The sequence below is a fragment of the Sorex araneus genome, chromosome 6, assembly GCF_027595985.1.
Source record: "Sorex araneus isolate mSorAra2 chromosome 6, mSorAra2.pri, whole genome shotgun sequence".
Lineage (NCBI taxonomy): Eukaryota > Metazoa > Chordata > Mammalia > Eulipotyphla > Soricidae > Sorex > Sorex araneus.
The window spans coordinates 105,388,966-105,406,080 of NC_073307.1; the positions used below are offsets into that span (position 1 = coordinate 105,388,966).

Consider the following 17,115-nt stretch of genomic DNA (forward strand, 5'->3'; position numbering starts at 1 on the left):
TAATATCTCTTTGGCAAAATTGACAAATACTATGCAGTGCCTCCACACATGGAGTACCCAATCCTTTGAGGTGTTATTAGAAGCATTATTTTTAAAATTGCCACCTTATTTTACAAAATACTAATGATTTTAAAAATTAGTATATTTTTGTGTAAACTAATCATGGAGAAAGAAATGTGACTGGCAAAAGAGTTAGTTATTTTGGAAAAGGATGGAAAATACTCTTTGTAAAAGATATTTGAATGATGTGTGCTCTAAACTAAAAATGAATAAAGTATAGGAGCTGGAGCAACAGCACGGTGGCTAGGGCATTTGCCTTGCACTTGGCCAACCCAGGTTTGATTCCCAGCATCCCATATGATCCCCTGAGCACCGCCAGGAATAATTCCTGAGTACAGAGCCAGGAATAACCCTATACATCGCCAGGTGTAACCCAAAAAGCAAAAAAAAAAAAAAAAAAGAATAAAGTATATTGTTGGAGTTCTTCCTGTCACAGCTCCCTGACCATCTATAAACTACTAGGCTTGTGCAGAGAAAGGCCCCAAGACCTGGTTGTAATGGAGGCGAGCTGCTGCCAGGGAAAACAGCATTTCCCAGTGATTAGCAAGGCTCATTGGCCTTGCATTTTCAGGTGGCTGAGGTTTGAGATAAGGAGAGTCAACACTTGTAGTGTCTGTTTATTGTTTATTGTTCCACCTCTGTATTATATCATATAAATCCCTTGACACCTCCTAACACTCTCAACTATGTAACTATATAATTCTTCCTTTTCCTGTCTCATAATCCACATGTAATGCATTCTTTTCTGCTCCTATATATCCATTGCTCTCCTAATAAACTTTGTCATATGACGACGACAAGTATACAGCCACATGTATGGATGGCTTTGTCTTGACCATGCTGGATGTGTGAGTTCTGAGCACCCATTGTCTCTGACTAGAAGAATGATCCTGTTTCCTTGGTCCAGGTAGTTGCAGGACAACTACAATATATTATATGTATTGAATTCTGATTCTATGTCAAATACAGAGCTAAACACTTTGGAAACATGATTAGCTTTGTTCCTATCTCCCTCTGAACGTGGTCCCATAATACAAAGGGAAAAAATAAGGTATAAAATTTGTCCAGAGTTTTTCAGCTGTTTGGTGTAGAAATGTCTAATTAGGAGTATGGGTAAAATTGTCTGCCATAGAGGCAGGGGGAGGACTGGAAAGGGGAGGGATATACTAGGGACATTGGTGGTGGAGAATGTGCACTGGTGGAGGGATGGGTGTTTGAACATTGTATGACTGAAACTCAAACATGAAAGCTTTGTAACTGTATCTCACGGTGATTCAATTTAAAAAAATGTCTAATTAGATAGTCTGAGTCCTGAGCCCTCAGACACAGAAAACTGTGCAAATTTCCTTAGGCAAGACAGATACAATGTGAATATGAGCTCCTCAGAAAAAAGATTTTGGTTTTGTAAATAAATAAATATAAATAAACTTCATATTTAGAAAACATAAATAAATATTGAGTAGAAGTACTAAAAGGGATGGGTAATAGAATCTTTTTTTTTCTTTTTTTGGAGGTCACAACTGGCAATGCACAGGGGTTACTCCTGGCTCATGCACTCAGTAATTACTCCTGGCTGTGCTTGGGGGACCATATGGGATGCTGGGAATTGAACGTGGGTCGGCTCCGTGCAAGGCAAACACCCTACCAGCTGTGATATTGCTCCAACCCCCTAGAATCTGAATTTAGATTCTACTTTGCTATATATTTTAGTATTCATACAACTACCATTAATAGTGACAGTCTACAGGATAGTACGGATTGTGGAAGGCTGAGGACAAAGAATTATTTCGAACCATTTTATTTCTAATTATAATAACCATAATATTTCTAGTTATTTCTAATTATTTCTTCCTCACCCTTGCTTCTACTGTCCTTGGGTATTAGTTTGATGCTATGTTTTTTATATCCCCAAAATGAGTGCAATCATTCTCGGTTTGTTCCCTTCTGATTAATTTCATTCAGCATGATGTACTCCAGGCCCATCATTTATGAACACATTTCATGACTGTTTTTCCTGGTGGCTGTGTAATATTCCATCGTGTGGATGTACCATGGTTTCTTTATCTAGTCATCTACTCTCAGGCACTTGGTTTGTTTCCAGATTCTGGCTACTGTGAACAGTGCTGCAATGAACAGACAAGTACAGATAGCATTTATTTGGGTCCCTAGTATATATTCCCAGAAGTGGTATTAGTGGGTCATATGGAAACTCAGTTTCTAATTTCTTGAGGAACGCCCATTCAAGTGATGGAGGGGGAGGGTCGTTAGGCTAGAGGAGTTCACTGTGAGGGTGATCGCTGGAAATGATCACTCTGGAGAAGAACTGAGTGCTCAAAGTCGGTAAAGCGATCAACATGAAAACCTTTCTGTGCCTGTGTTGCAAATCATAGTGCCCAAAAGGAAATAGTGAGAGAGAAAGAAGAAAAGTGTCTGCCACAGAGGCAGGCTGGGGAGGGACAGTGACAGAGGAAAACTGGGAACTTTGGTGGTAGGAAATGCACACTACTGAAGGGATGCGTGTTAAACATTGTATTACTGAAACCCAAACATGAACAATTTTGTAACTGTATATCTCATGGCAACTAAATTAATTCAACAAATACATAAAAAGAATTATTTCTGGTTAAATTTACTAACACCAATATCCTCCTTTTGATGAAATTTGAACATATATTGAAAATTCAAGATGCAAATTTCTCACGTCTGTGGAGATTTTATCATTGTCATAAATTCTTAATATTGGTTGTGATGTATGCTGCCCCGGGGAGGGGAAAGGTTTTTCTCTCTCGGCCTTCCCTTCCCTAGTGATGTGGTGACCGCCATCTTTTTTTTTTTTCTTTTTCTTTTTGGGCCACACCTGGTGATGCTCAGGGATTATTCCTGGCTCTGCACTCAGGAATCACTACTGGCGGTGCTCGGGGGACCATATGAGATGCCAGGGAATGAACCCGGGTCGGCCGCATGCAAGGCAAACACCCTTCCAGCTGTGCTATCACTCTGGCCCCGAGACCGCCATCTTATAAGGTCCACTAAACAGAGGTACGAGCTTGCCATGATGCAACTTCTAGCAGAAATTTCTCTGGACTTTAATTACCAAACTACCAGAAATCCAAAACTTCATAGGCTCTTCATTCTCAGCAATGGAAAACAAATGATCAAATGATGACTTTGGGGCAGGTCTGATTGTTGGGGTTAAATTCCAAATAATAACAATGAGTTTTCTGTTGAAATATTAAATGTAATCAAAGTAAAGAGAGAGTAAAGAGAAAATCTTTAGCCACACAGACAGGGTAGGGGGTTGGATGGGGGCTATCCTGGGGTGCTTGGTGGTGGAACATATGCACTGGTGAAATGATTGTTGTTGGATAATTGTATGACTGAGACTTAAGCATGAAAGATCTGTAACTTTCCACATGGTGATTCATTAAAAAAAAGATAAAAAAAGATTGGTTGTGATGTGACATACAGATACTGCCATTTGACCATTTTTTTGGATATCACATAAGTAGCACTAATTTTATTTTTTCTAATTAATGTAGAACACGTGTTATAGATACAGATATGGCTGAGGCAATTTTTAAGTGTTTTCAAAGAGATGATAGATTACTGGGGGAAACACATGAGGCCTTAATAGCACCAGGACTTATGAACTTAAAAGCACCAGGACTTATGAGCCAAGGAGGGTGCTAGTATGATTAAAAGGACAGAAATTTAAAGTGGAGCTTTGAAGGGAAAAAAAGAATTGGGAGCAAACCATGCAAATGTAAATATGCTACAGAGTAATATTATCTCAAATGTGAATAGTACATGAAAACATAGTGAGAGCTGAAAAATTATCTGTACCTTGTTATGAGCAGAACTGTGAATGTGGCTGAGAAGTTGGACAGATGAGATTAGAAAGTTTGGAGACCTGTGCATTACCTGTTGGTGGTTCTTATTCTGAAGACTAAAACATGAAGGAGATGATGAAAAGTTTTGCTCCCAAGAGTGGCAGAATAAAATTGACACATTTGGAAGTTTATTTTAGCTGCCATTCATTCTCTGGAAAAAAAGATTTGGAATAAAACTTAAGAGAGAGAAATAGTTTAAATAGTATCAATAGTATTAATATTAATAGTATTATAATTATAAATATTGAAAGTCACAAAGCAACGGTAAAACACATAATATACTTCCTGCCCATTTTCCATAATTACCACACCATATTTGATGGAGTTCAGACAGTAGGCAACAAATCAAGAGAGTTTTATATATATAATATATATGTATGTATATGTATATATATCAGAGAGCCCGGAAAGTGACCGAGAGTATCCCACCTGCACACACAGAGCCTGACAAGCTACCCATGGTTCATTCAATATGCCAAAATAGTAAGGATAGGTCTCATCCCCTGACCCTGAAAGAGCCTCCAATCATTGGGAAAGATGAGTAAGAAGAGGCTGGGAGGACTAGAGAGGTTAAATCTCAGGGCTGGGAGGAATAGAGATATTACTGGTGCCCACTTGAGTAAATTGACGAACAACAAGATGACAGTGATACAGTGAGACAGTGATTGATAGTATTAATAGTATTTGGAATAAAGCTTAAGAGGGAGAAATAGTTTAAGAACTTCCACAATAGTGCAAAAGAAATAATGATAGTTACATATGCACAAAATACTTGGGGATAAACTAAGTTTCCTTCCATGGCATAGTTCACAGTTGACTGTAGTATGAGGCTATTGTGTCTCTAGAATGCAAACTTAAGGAGGCACTTACTCTTATGGTTTTAGACATCTTCTTAAATTTTGTTACCTAGGTATCTCTGTGGAGACAATCGATGCAGGGTAGTGAAGCAACAATGGTATTGAGTGGCTTTGGTTTTAGCTTTTTGTTTTGTTTTTCCTTCTTTCTTTTTTTTTTTTTCTTGGTGAGTCATAAGTCCCTGTTTGCAGTTTTGCTGGATGTAAGTCCCAGAGGTCACTCACTCACTGGGGACTCTCTAGGAGTAATAAATGAATCCTGGAGTCATTGTGTCTTTGTGCAATAGGAATTTTCCCTTCTGTGTTGAGAGAATGCATGGAGATGAATGAGCCAGTTGATACATGGAACATTTTCAGGGTACTTGAACATACAGATATACAGCAGTGACAGTACCTGTCTAAATCGCAGTTGCCCAATTCCGTGACTGCACCAGGTAAGTAATTTTTTTTATATAGCTTATTTTTCTGACTACTCATTTTCATCATTTTCTCTTCTCCCTGTGACCACTGCCTACCTTTATATGCAGCTTCCTAGTGTTCTTTCTCAGGAGTCATGCCCACTTTTGTATATACAAACCTTTCATCGTGATATTGTGCAGTAGTGATTATCTCATTCTATTTCTTAGTGACCAAATAGTGAAATGAGTATTCCAGCATTTCAGAGCCCCAGAACAAGATAGACTTTAAACAGACTATTTGAGAAGTGTTTTGGTCTTTTAACTAACCAAGATAAGATTCCAATATTTATGAACCAGTGAGATAATACAATGATTCAGCTGTGTGCATGTGGCTGACCTCAGTTCAATATCCATCACCATGTGGCCTCCCAATCATCATTTTCTTGGCAGCTCCGGGCTGCTGAGGGTTGTGCATTGAACTATCTGCTGTTGGCTAAAAAAAGCCGAGAATGACATCCTAAGCATAACTTGGAGGTTCCCCCACACCAAATATATATATTTGTACATATATATTTATATGTGTATATGTATACACACACACACACACACACAAGATGTGAAGATGTGCCTACGTGAGTGGTCTGGGGAAAGGAAGTCTTTATTTGTGTTCAAGTTAGGGGTTTTTCAGGTCTCTCTCAAATGTATCCTCTGTGAGCATCTAGAACATGCTTTGACTTCTTGGTTGCCTGTCTATGACAGCTGGGGTCTTGAACACAGTATCTTCATTTAAAAAGCTTGAGAAACCACATTTGAGTTGTTATTAATTAGGCCAACAAACTGACCTTCACACTAATAAAAGCTTCTGTTTGACTTTCAATAATATTAAGGAGAAATCTTACTATGAAGAATAGCTCTCTACATATACATAGATTTGTTTTATGTTACAAATATTTATTTCCATTAATCTCTTTTCTTTAGTAAATGTAACTTTTTACTATATTTTGGGGTTTTTGGGGGGTTGTTTTTTTTTCTTTTTTGATTACACCCGGCAATTCACAGGGGTTACTCCTGGCTCTGCACTCAAGAATTACTTCTGGCAGTGCTCAGGGGACCATATGGGATGCTGGGAATCAAGCCTGGGTCGGCTGAGTGCAAGGCAAACTCCCTACCCACAGTGCTATCACTCCAGCCCCTAAATTTTTACCTTTATACCAATGCACAACATTAAAGAACATTTCAAGTGATTGTACAAATACCAATCTTTCTGGTTTGTATTGAAAAGTCGAGGACAATTTCAAATAGCTCATGAACATGGCTCACCCAATCATTATATTACTATAGATGAGAAGCAATATTAAGTAAATTCCTTAGGAAAAAAAGGTAATAATTAAGTATCTTTTCATCCAGAGAAAGAGTAAAGCAGGTAAAGCTTGTGTTCCCATGGCTGTTCTGAGTTCAAACCCTAGTACCACATATAGTATCCCTAGTGAGTCAGAAATGATCTCTGAGAGGTGAGCCAGAGTAAGCTCTCAGTACCATTAGGTGTGCTCCTCCAAATAAATTCATATGCACATTATTAAAGAATTAACTTCTAATGAAAGTTAACATCTTCAATAACAAAACAAGTCTAATGGAATTTTTGCCACATAGTTAACAATAGAAAAATATGTTAAATATTAAATATAGAGTGTGACCCAGAAAGCAAGAAAAAAGAGCAGTTTATCCGCTATGTCATGATGCCTCGACATAATTTAATAAAATATGTCACCATTGAAACTTAAAAACAAAATGCATCTGCATTTAATAAATAATAATTTACTAGACAAAGAGAAAAGACTTTTTTTGCTACCAAGGATTACATATATTAGAACCCATTATGCAGTATTCCTTTCTTATAAGCTTTAAACTCTTTTCCCTTCTACATATACACACACAAACACACACATTTATAGTGTGTATCAATAGGTGTTTTGAGCACCATAGAGCAATTGTTTATAAGTGTGCATAGTAGGTAACAAGATTACTTATTTGTAAAATAAAATAAAATTGTTTATAGTAAATTTGTATATTTATAAAGATTCAGAATTTTCTTTTCTGTCTTAAACTGCTTAGTCAGAGAACATGATTCATTATTGCAGGTTTGAACATTTGAGGGCCAGAGAGATAGCTCAAGAGGATGCAAGCATGCAAGCAGGAGACCAGTCCAGGTTCAGTTCCTGGCAACACATTGTTCCCTGAGCACCATCTGGAGCAATGCCAGCACAGAGCTGGAGCATTCTCCAACATGACAGGTGTGACATCTTCAGTACTTTGCACCCAGGACCTCAGGTTGACCCAACAGCCTTGTCAGCTGAAAATCTCCAGAAGGGGATTTCAAGTCTCCTGAGCAATGCTTGAGAATCCCCCACAAAAAAGAATCATTTGACTCTTTGAAGGATTTGATCTTTCTCTATAAAGCAGTACTCTATATACTAATATGTCCATAGTCAACTGCAAAGGAACTCAGTAATTAGATTTTCACATGGCAGATGTATAAATCCACTGGACCTAATAAATCCTTTCCAACTGAGCTAATAAATATTTGATGGGCTAGCTCTTTACTTCTTTTCTCCCTGCAGATAAGTGATGAAAGTTGCATACAACAATTCAGGAATGACAACTCTCAACAATGCCACTGTCAATTATGATATGTTTATTCTCATTGGCATCCCCGGCCTGAAGGAGCTGCACCTGTGGATCTCCATTCCCTTCTTTTTGATGTACTTGGTGGCTGTGTCAGGAAATGGCATGCTGATCTGTGTGGTGGCCGTGGAGCGCAGTCTTCATGAACCTATGTATCTCTTCCTCTCCATGCTGGCTTTTTGGGATCTGGTACTCTCTACATCCACAGTACCCAAAGCCCTCAGTATCTTCTGGTTTGATGATGTAGACATTTCCTTCGGTGGTTGTGTGACCCAACTCTTCTTTATGCATTTTGCCTTCGTAGTGGAGTCAGGCATTCTCTTAGCCATGGCTTTTGACCGCTTTGTGGCCATTTGCTACCCATTGAGATATACCACCATTCTTAGTCATGGTGTCATTGGCAAAATAGGAGCTATTGTTGTGTTCAGAAGTTTTGCGACTGTTTTCCCCATTGTCTTCCTTGTAAAGCGTCTACCTTTCTGCAGAACAAATATCATTGCCCATACATTCTGTGAACATATGGGGTTGGCAAAACTGGCTTGTGCTGATATCACCATCAATATTTGGTATGGAATCTCTGTGCCTTTACTCAGTGTTATGCTAGATATGGTTTCAATAGTCATCTCCTACGGGCTGATTCTGAGAGCAGTCTTCAGAATGCCATCCCATGATGCTCGGATGAAAGCACTCAGCACCTGTGGCTCCCATGTCTGTGTTATCCTCATGTTCTACCTTCCTGGGATTTTTACTGTCATTGCCCAGCGCTTTGGCCGAAAAATTCCCAAACATGTCCACATCCTGCTAGCCAACCTTTATGTTCTTGTTCCTCCCATGATGAACCCAATTATCTATGGAGTAAAGACCAAACAGATCCGTGAACGTGTGACTCTTGTGTTTTCTTCAAAAGGGAAATGTTGCTGAGGATAATTGGATTTCGTGGTTTCTTATAGTTGAGGGGGGAAAAAAATCCCTGTAAAAATGAGGTGTTGTCATTTAAGATAAGTTCTGATTATCCTGCATGTAGTTATATATAATTTTTACTAAATAGAGTAAATTGTATTTACTCCAAACTGTATGGCTCATTTCAAAAACAGATAATTCAGTGAAAATCAGTATATTCTAGGTATAAATATGCCTTTAAAGATAAATATTTAAAACTATTTTAAATATGCATAAGGTGCTTCAGTATTTAATAACAGTTTTCTATTTTGTACTAAACTGAAATTTATTTTAAAACTTATTTTTAAAATTACTTCTATTTTAAAATTTATTTTAAAAATTGCGTATTCATCTACTAATCCAGTTTTAGATCTACATCTGTCTTCAACAGGTACATTACCACAAATTAAAAAGAGCTAATGACAAAATTGTATACAAATGAAAAAAAAAAAGGTGAAGCCTCCTCATCCAGCCCCCCTTATTCACAAAAGAAGATATTTACAGCCCTTTCATGGAAATGCAAATACCTAAAGATATAAAATAGAACACTCCACAGAAACCAGAAGATAAATATTTCCATAACCAGATATTTTGGAAAGGGGAAAAGGAACAAGATAATTCAGACATGTGGATAGATAAACTGTCTTGCATTCTGGGTGTCCAGTGCAACCCTCATCCTGGCAGGGCAATCCTCATTCATACTTTTTTAACATTTTATCTCACAGGATTGTTGTATGAGAATCCAGTGAAAATTGGATACTAGAGCACTTTATAAATGAGAAAAATCGATACAAATGTGTTATTGTCTTTGAATGCCATGTTGCTTAGTCATCTTCCTTATGGTCAGAGGTTAAAAATTGAAAAAAGCAAGAATCCCTTCCATGGGTCCTTTGTCTACAGAAAAGGCCTTCTTTGTCTTTCCTCCTTTCTTTTCCTGTCATTTAACTTTCATCTAGCTACAATGAAGTATCCTCTCATGGCCTGTCTCTATCAGAGGTGCAACCTGAAAAAGGTAACAATGAACATTATTAATACATTCCATTTGCATTGCCCATAATTCAGACAGCACACTTTCAATTCTTTAGAAGGCTTTATGGAAATAGTCAAGGAATTTTATCTTTCTCTATAACCATAAAGTTTTCTCTGTCTTGGTTGCTTGCTGAAATTTCTTAATGAAGGTACGGTATGGAGAAAATGATTTGGATTATTTACTGAGTGAAATTTTTCATTTTTAATCATTTTTCCTGTTTGGGTCACACCCGGCGATGCTCAGGGGTTACCCCTGGCTCTGTACTCAGGAATTACTGCTCCTGGTGGTCCTGGAGAGACCTTATTGGATGTCCAGGATCGAAGCCTGAATCCCCGTGTGAAAAGAAATCGCCCTCCCCGCTCGACTAGCGCTCCAATCCTAAAGATTTCTTGTTTTTTAAAAAGTCAATAATCTTCGAACAGTGTGTCCTATCTAACTAGTGAAAACTAGATGAGAAGACTCCAGAGACTATTTCTGTAGAAATATATCTAAGCTTTTTGGTGTTGGTTTTTTTTTTTTTTTTTCGTTTGGGGACCACACCTAGCAGTACTCATGGCTTTCTCCTAGGTCTAAGCTCAGGGATGACTCCTGTCTGGGCTGCTGGGCTGCTGGGGATCAAACTTGGACTGGCTAGGTTGCCCCCACCTGCTGTATAATCACTCTACTCATGAATATGTCAGTGTTTTGCAACTTCTTTTTCCCCTCACTCTTAAAATTGTAAAGGCTAATCTGAGTTAGGTGAAGCTAGAACAAAGTAGTGTCTGAGGCTTGTAGTATGGAGGGTGTGACAAACCTCTCTGAAAGAATCGGCCCCAGTGCATTCTTTTGTCTCTGATTGGGCCAAAGCAGAAGTTTAAGAATACTTCTCCACTAAAAGGACCCAGGACCCTGGGTAGATAGTCCCAGCCAGTGAGAGAGCAACAATAGAATCCCTGTCAACTTTCAGATTCCTTGCTCCTCAGCACCATACTAAAAAACACAGCCCATGAAGTTACTCTACTTTTCACACATGCATAGGATACTCATTGTGAGTCTCTCAATTGTGCATGCTTTCTGTTTTCCCTCATGTGAATATGTGTTTGTTGAAAAATCTACTAGAATTTGTCCCCTCACTTTATCTCCTTCAGCATAACACCAGACCCCCTACCCCTAATCCTTGGACCTATTTATTCTCCAGGCCATGCTGGTGGATAGCCTTCCCAATTTAAGCTGCTTTCATTTCCAGTGAAGCCCTTCTTTTCTAGAAGTTGCTCCTTTGTACAATGACAAATACAGAGATCAGAATTTAGAACTTGAAACAATAAGCTTGTCTTTACTTTAGAAGGTATTTTTCTGTACTCATCTCCATAGAAACTTATTCACAAGGAAACACAGCAGAAGCAAGTCTTCCAATAGAGGGACTGCACTCATTTGTGGAGTATAAGGTAGTATCACATTAGGCTGACACCCAAGAACCGTAGTACAATGGCCAGTTGGATTGCCCCATAGCTGGAAGACTGCTTCATGAACGGAGGGGAGAAGCAGATGGAATAGAGAAGGGATCACTAAGAAAATGATGGCTGGAGGAACCAGTTGGGATGGGAGATGCATGCCGAAAGTAGATTATGGACCAAACATGATTACTTTTCAGTGTCTGTGTTGCAAGCTATAATGCCCAAAAGTAGAGAGAGAGTATGGGGAATATTGTCTGCCTTAGAGGCAGGGGGAGGATGGGAAAGGGTGGGTATACCCGGGATATTGGTGGGGGGAGAATGTGCAAGGGTGGAGGGATGGGTGTTTGATCATTGGGAGATTATAACCCAAACATGAAAGCTTGTAACTATCTCACGGTGATTCAATAAAATTTAAAAAATTTTAAAAAAAGAAAAAAAAGGAGCAAGTCTTCCTGATCTTTTAAGGTAAAACCAATATTTTTGTGGTATTTCTAGACTGTATAAATGGGATATTGTATGCACATAAGAGTAAGAATCAGATGTGGGAAACAAGTCATTTGCTTTTAAAAATAAATCAAACTCTGTCTCTCGTCCAGAATACTTTTGTGTGCACATTCATGACAAAACTGGCAACATCCATTTTTATTGAAATTTATAAAAAATGTAATACCTATCACAGGCTCAGTACAAACTTCCAGTATTAGTAACCTTTTATTTTTATTCAACCTTGTAAATCTTAGTTAGCAGCCATTCCAAAGCCTATCCCTGTCTCTCCTTCCCAATCATGCATTGCAATCACATAAGTTCAAATACCTCAAAGGGCCAATTAAAGTCACAGTAAAATAATGGACTCCTTTACTCCTTTACCTTACCTTCCCAGCAATTCTTCCAATCTCAGAAAAATTAGTCCTTGAGATAGCAACAGCAGCATTCAGAAAAGAGTTTCTAGGAAGTTAAATGATACCTGAAGCTCAATGTGGGATGAACTACACTGATGTTTATAAGTGTAAGGCAATTAGAGCCAGTGAATTGCTGCTGAATTTTTAACAATCAGCCTTAGTGTGGAAGTGGGGAAACTGAGTTATAATAGTTTTTGACTCATGTAGTAAAACTACTTCTCTCTACTGATTTCATGCTATCAGTATGATATGATGCTGATCTGCTTGCTGGCCAAATTCCTGAAAATTAATCACTTGACTCTTACAAGCATTGTAAGATGTCTCTAGCACACCTCTAATTAATCATACCTTTTACTAGACTTCATAAGAGCAATTAGAATGAGCTTGAGAATTGGCTTTGACTTATTCTAGGAAAGATGTGAAATAGTGATATCTCTGTGCTACAAAAATCCTACCTCACAGATAGATAGAATGTAAGTGATACCAAACACTGGAGTCAGACCAAATATATTTATGTAATATTTTGTGCATTAGTTAACTTTAATAAATTGAGATATAAATGACTGTGTCCCTGATTCTTTACCGACGATGGAGGCTGGAACTCCGGATTCCTTTTCTCGCTTGAGTGAAACGTGATACTCCTAGCATAGCTCTTTCAATTCCTCTTTGGCATGCCCAAATAGTGTTCTCATCCTGTTTGCGTAAAGCCCAGGTCTCTGAGGCATATGTTAGTGCAGGAAGAATGGTGGAGTCGAAAAGATGTCCCCAGAGCCAAAGGTTCTTCGTCCTCTTAACCACTTCTTCGATGCTCTTGAAGGACTTCCACCCTGCTCTCTTCCTCCTGAGCAGTTCTGGCGCCAAGTCATTCCTCATGTTGAGTTCTCGACCCTGGTATACATAGCTGCTATATTCAGAGATGTTCGTTCCATTGAGAGCAAATGGAACATCGGGAACTAGTTCGTTTTTCATGTACATCGTTTTGCTGAGATTTTGCTGTAATCCAACCTTTCCACACTCACGTTCAAAATTGGCCAGCATTTGTGCCACTTGACTAATGTTTGGTCTTATGAGAATGATGTCATCAGCGAAGCAGAGGTAGTATAGTTGCCAACCGTCTATCTTCACACACATTCCTTCCCATTCCAGTCGTCGCATGATGTTCTCAAGGGTGGCACTGAAGAGTTTCTGTGAAATGGTATCACCCTGCCGCACCCCTCTCTTTACGTCAATGGTCACTTCCTTGTAAAATGGTGAGATCTGGTGGTGAATCCATAATACAGCTCACAGAGGATCTTGATGTACTGAGTTTGAACGCCATATTTGGCTAGGAATTCGATGGCCACTTCAGTCTCAATAGAATCGAAGGCCTTCTTTAAATCGATGAATGTTAGACAGAGCGGCATCTTGAACTCTCACAAAACTTTGATGACTTTGGTCACCGTGTGGATATGGTCGACTGTGCTGAATCCTTTTCGGAACCCAGCTTGCTCACGTGGTTATCCTTCGTCTAGTGTTCTGCCTATTCTATTCAGGATGACCCAAGTGAACAACTTGTAGATGATGGACAAGAGGCAGGCCGGGTGATAGTTGCCGATGTTGTGGATGTCTCCCTTATTGTACAACTGCTGTTTTTCCATTGAGATGGAACCTTGCATTCAGACAGGTATCCTGTGAAGAGCCAAGTTTTTGTATTGACAAGTATTGGTGGCAGATTCTTCAGGTGTTCTGGTCTGACCTTGTCTGAACTGGGTGCTGTATGCATCTTTACTGATGAAATGGTGTGTCAGGTATCGGAAGGGAGAACACTGGGAACTACATATCCATCCTGCGGAATTTGGTATGTGGGCAGGTGGACGTGGCTGTCAAAGATATCCAAGTATAAGTCGTGAATAATCCTCTCCATTGCCTTTCTGGAAGATGTGATAGATCCATCAGGATGTCGGAGGGCAGTCATTTGGTCTTGTATTTGGTGAATGACAGGCAAGGGTTGCAAATACTTTTCCCCGCTTCTGCCACATCGGCCAACACTGCTGCTCTTCTCTCTTTGAGGTCTTCCTTTATCATTTCTCTGCACAGCTTTGTGAGCTCGGTCATTAGCTTGTGGTTGCCTGAGGCTCATGCCAAACAACGCTGAGTGTGACCCAAAAAGCAAAACACAAATAAAAATAAGAGTTGTTAATGACATAACTATAGATTTAAATGCTTTTATTAGTCGTTTATTTTTGGATCAAAACTATCCGTGCTCAGGGATTACTCCTGGCTTTGGTTTTAAGTGTCACTCATGTCATATGGTCAGAGAACCATATGCAAAGCTAGGGGTGCGAACTGGCTATACACACAGCAAGCACCTTACCCACTGTGCTGTCTTCTTGACCCTTATATTTCAAGCTTTATTCAGATAACTTATGAAATATGAAATTTTCATTTAACTAATATTTTAAAATGACTTTTATATTTTAAATACCTACTTTGAGAATTATGGAGATTCAACAGTAAATGTGAAGAGTGAAGTTTTATTACCAATAAACTTGCCTTTGGGAAACAGTAACAGAGAACTAAACAGATCTCTAAAACAATATTATTATAGTGAAAACTATAGTCAATATAGAAATTCTTGGACTAGTGATTTTCCAGATGAGATGATATTAGTTTTGAATCAGGAGGAAAAGAATAGGGAGAATATTCTAGAAACAAACAAATGGATGATGTATATAAAATTAAAATGTGTATTTAGAACTCCCCAAAGACTAGTCTGAAGTTTTGTATTATTTGGGGTTGAGTGTTAGTAGATGTAGCTGATGAGGAACTGAAGGGCTTACTATTTCTACATCTTATATATTATTTTTAATTCTAAAAGGTGTATGCACCCTCTGTAGAAATGATGGTTGTAACCAGTATCAAGGTTTCAGAAGAGAATAAAATTGAGCAAAGAAGAACCGAAAAGCATAACTGACAAGAAACTAAGAAGTGTAAAAATAATGACAGAAATTGATTTTACAGATTTTTTGTTTTTATTGAGTCACCGTGAAATACACAGTTACAAAACTGTTCATGGTCAGGTTTTAGTCATACAATGTCCAATTTTACAAATATTTTTGAAGTCTAAATCAATTGCTTTGAGACGTATATGCAGAAATTTTATATGAAAGTTGAAATATTCTATCAGAATACATGATTGTTGATAACTAGGATATATCCCTTGTATACTTGAACAAGTTAGAAGAATATGAACTTCTCTTTCCATCTATTTAGATTTTACATGTAAAAAAGGTTTGAATAATTATAATATAAACAAAATATCCACAAAGATTTTTATTTTAAAATTAGTGAGTCACAGTGAGGGTACAGTTACAGATTCAAACATTTCATGCTTGTTTTTCCCTCATGCAGTGTTCGGGAGCCCATCCCTCCACCAGTGTCCATTCTCCACCACCAATGAACCCAGTATCCCTCCAACCCCCAACCCCATCCCCCCCACCACACCCCGCCTCTGTGGCAGGGCATTCCAATTTCCACAAAGATTTTTTAAAAACACACTAATACCCACAACAGCAAGTACAGAGAGATTTCATAGGAGATGGCCTTGGCAACAGTGAAGGACATATGGTGGTGTGAAAACTGGGAATTCTTATTCAGGAAACTTCCTGTTTCAAAAAATCTGTTTCATTTGGGACATAGGGACTTCTGTCTCAGCCTTTGGGACTTTGAATTCTCAGAAGATAGACCACTGGGCATTGTATTCACTGCACAATCAAAAATTCACGTATTTGGCAAATGCCATTAACCTATCCAGAGCTTACAGTTCACTCTTGAAAATCTAGGGAAAGGAATAAGAAAAGTTATTGCACGAAGGTGACATTTCTGCCTAGCTCTCTGCAATAAAGGGCATGGAGTTTGGTGAATGGTGATCTTTGGGGAAGACAGAAATAGGGAAGGTCAAGGGAAGACTTCAGGCCCAGGTATGGGGAAGCCTAACTAAAGAACGTAGAGAGTGTGTAGAAACACAAAAAAAGAAAAGGGAGCGGGTACCACACCGCACCGGGCACAGGGCACAGGGCAGCAGCGCTGACTCTCCCGCCACCCGCGTTCGGTAGTCTCCAGCCGCTTCCCCCACCCCAGGGAGGTTGATGAGGATGATGAGGCAGGCGAAGGAAGGAACAGAGGCAAGCCAGTTGGTCTTAATCTCAGTTTATTCCAATCTCCTCCCCATCCACTCCCGTCTCTCTCTCTCTGCTTCTTCCCCAACCCCCTCATACCGCCACCTGGTGCATCTGGTGCTGGGGCTTATGCATAGGTGTGGTTACAATCAATAGGGGGTAAAGTTCTATCCCTTAGGGGATGCTTTCACTAGGACAGAATCACTTTCAGCAGGACATCCGCCCAAGAGTGGAATCCCCTGGATGTGTTTCTCCTCTCTTTGTCCAACTAACATATAAGTATTCATATTATAAATCATTTTGTATGGACATAGCAAGAGATGCATTAAGCTTATAGAATTGCTCTCCTGGGGTCACCTCGATCTCAGACTACAGTGCTCAGGCCAGATTAGTCTTTCCTAGCCCTAGCAGGGTCCTAGTCTCGTCGTTGCTTTGGGATCATGACATGACATGTTCATGACCAAGCTCTTAACATATAGTTAAGCATTAGGCGTTTTGGCCAGGCCCATCTCGATGCCAGGGTAGCACATAACTCTATGCTTGCCCTGGGTCCGTCCTGTCCCTCGTCGGGACCCTGCTTTTGGGGTGCTAGGAAGTAAGGGCAGCTGAGGCTTAAGTCGAGAAAGCAGATGCCCAGGAGTGAATAATATTTGAAGCCAATTAAGTCCCATGTTACCAACGCATATTAACAATTGTCTTTCTTAGTCCATACAAAAAGAATATTGTTTTAAAGTAAACTATTCAAAAGATTCAAGGAGTGGAGAAAGGCAATA

The 17,115-nt window shown here is 39.1% G+C and overlaps 1 protein-coding gene across 1 annotated transcript; it reads left to right on the top strand.

The window, feature by feature from the left end:
* The first annotated feature begins 7,854 nt into the window (after nucleotides 1-7,854).
* On the top strand, nucleotides 7,855-8,805 carry LOC101541219 (olfactory receptor 52B2-like). Its single transcript, XM_004621213.2, has one exon. It carries the CDS (start codon nucleotides 7,855-7,857, stop codon nucleotides 8,803-8,805), a length of 951 nt encoding a protein of 316 aa, XP_004621270.2.
* The last annotated feature ends 8,310 nt before the right edge of the window (nucleotides 8,806-17,115 follow it).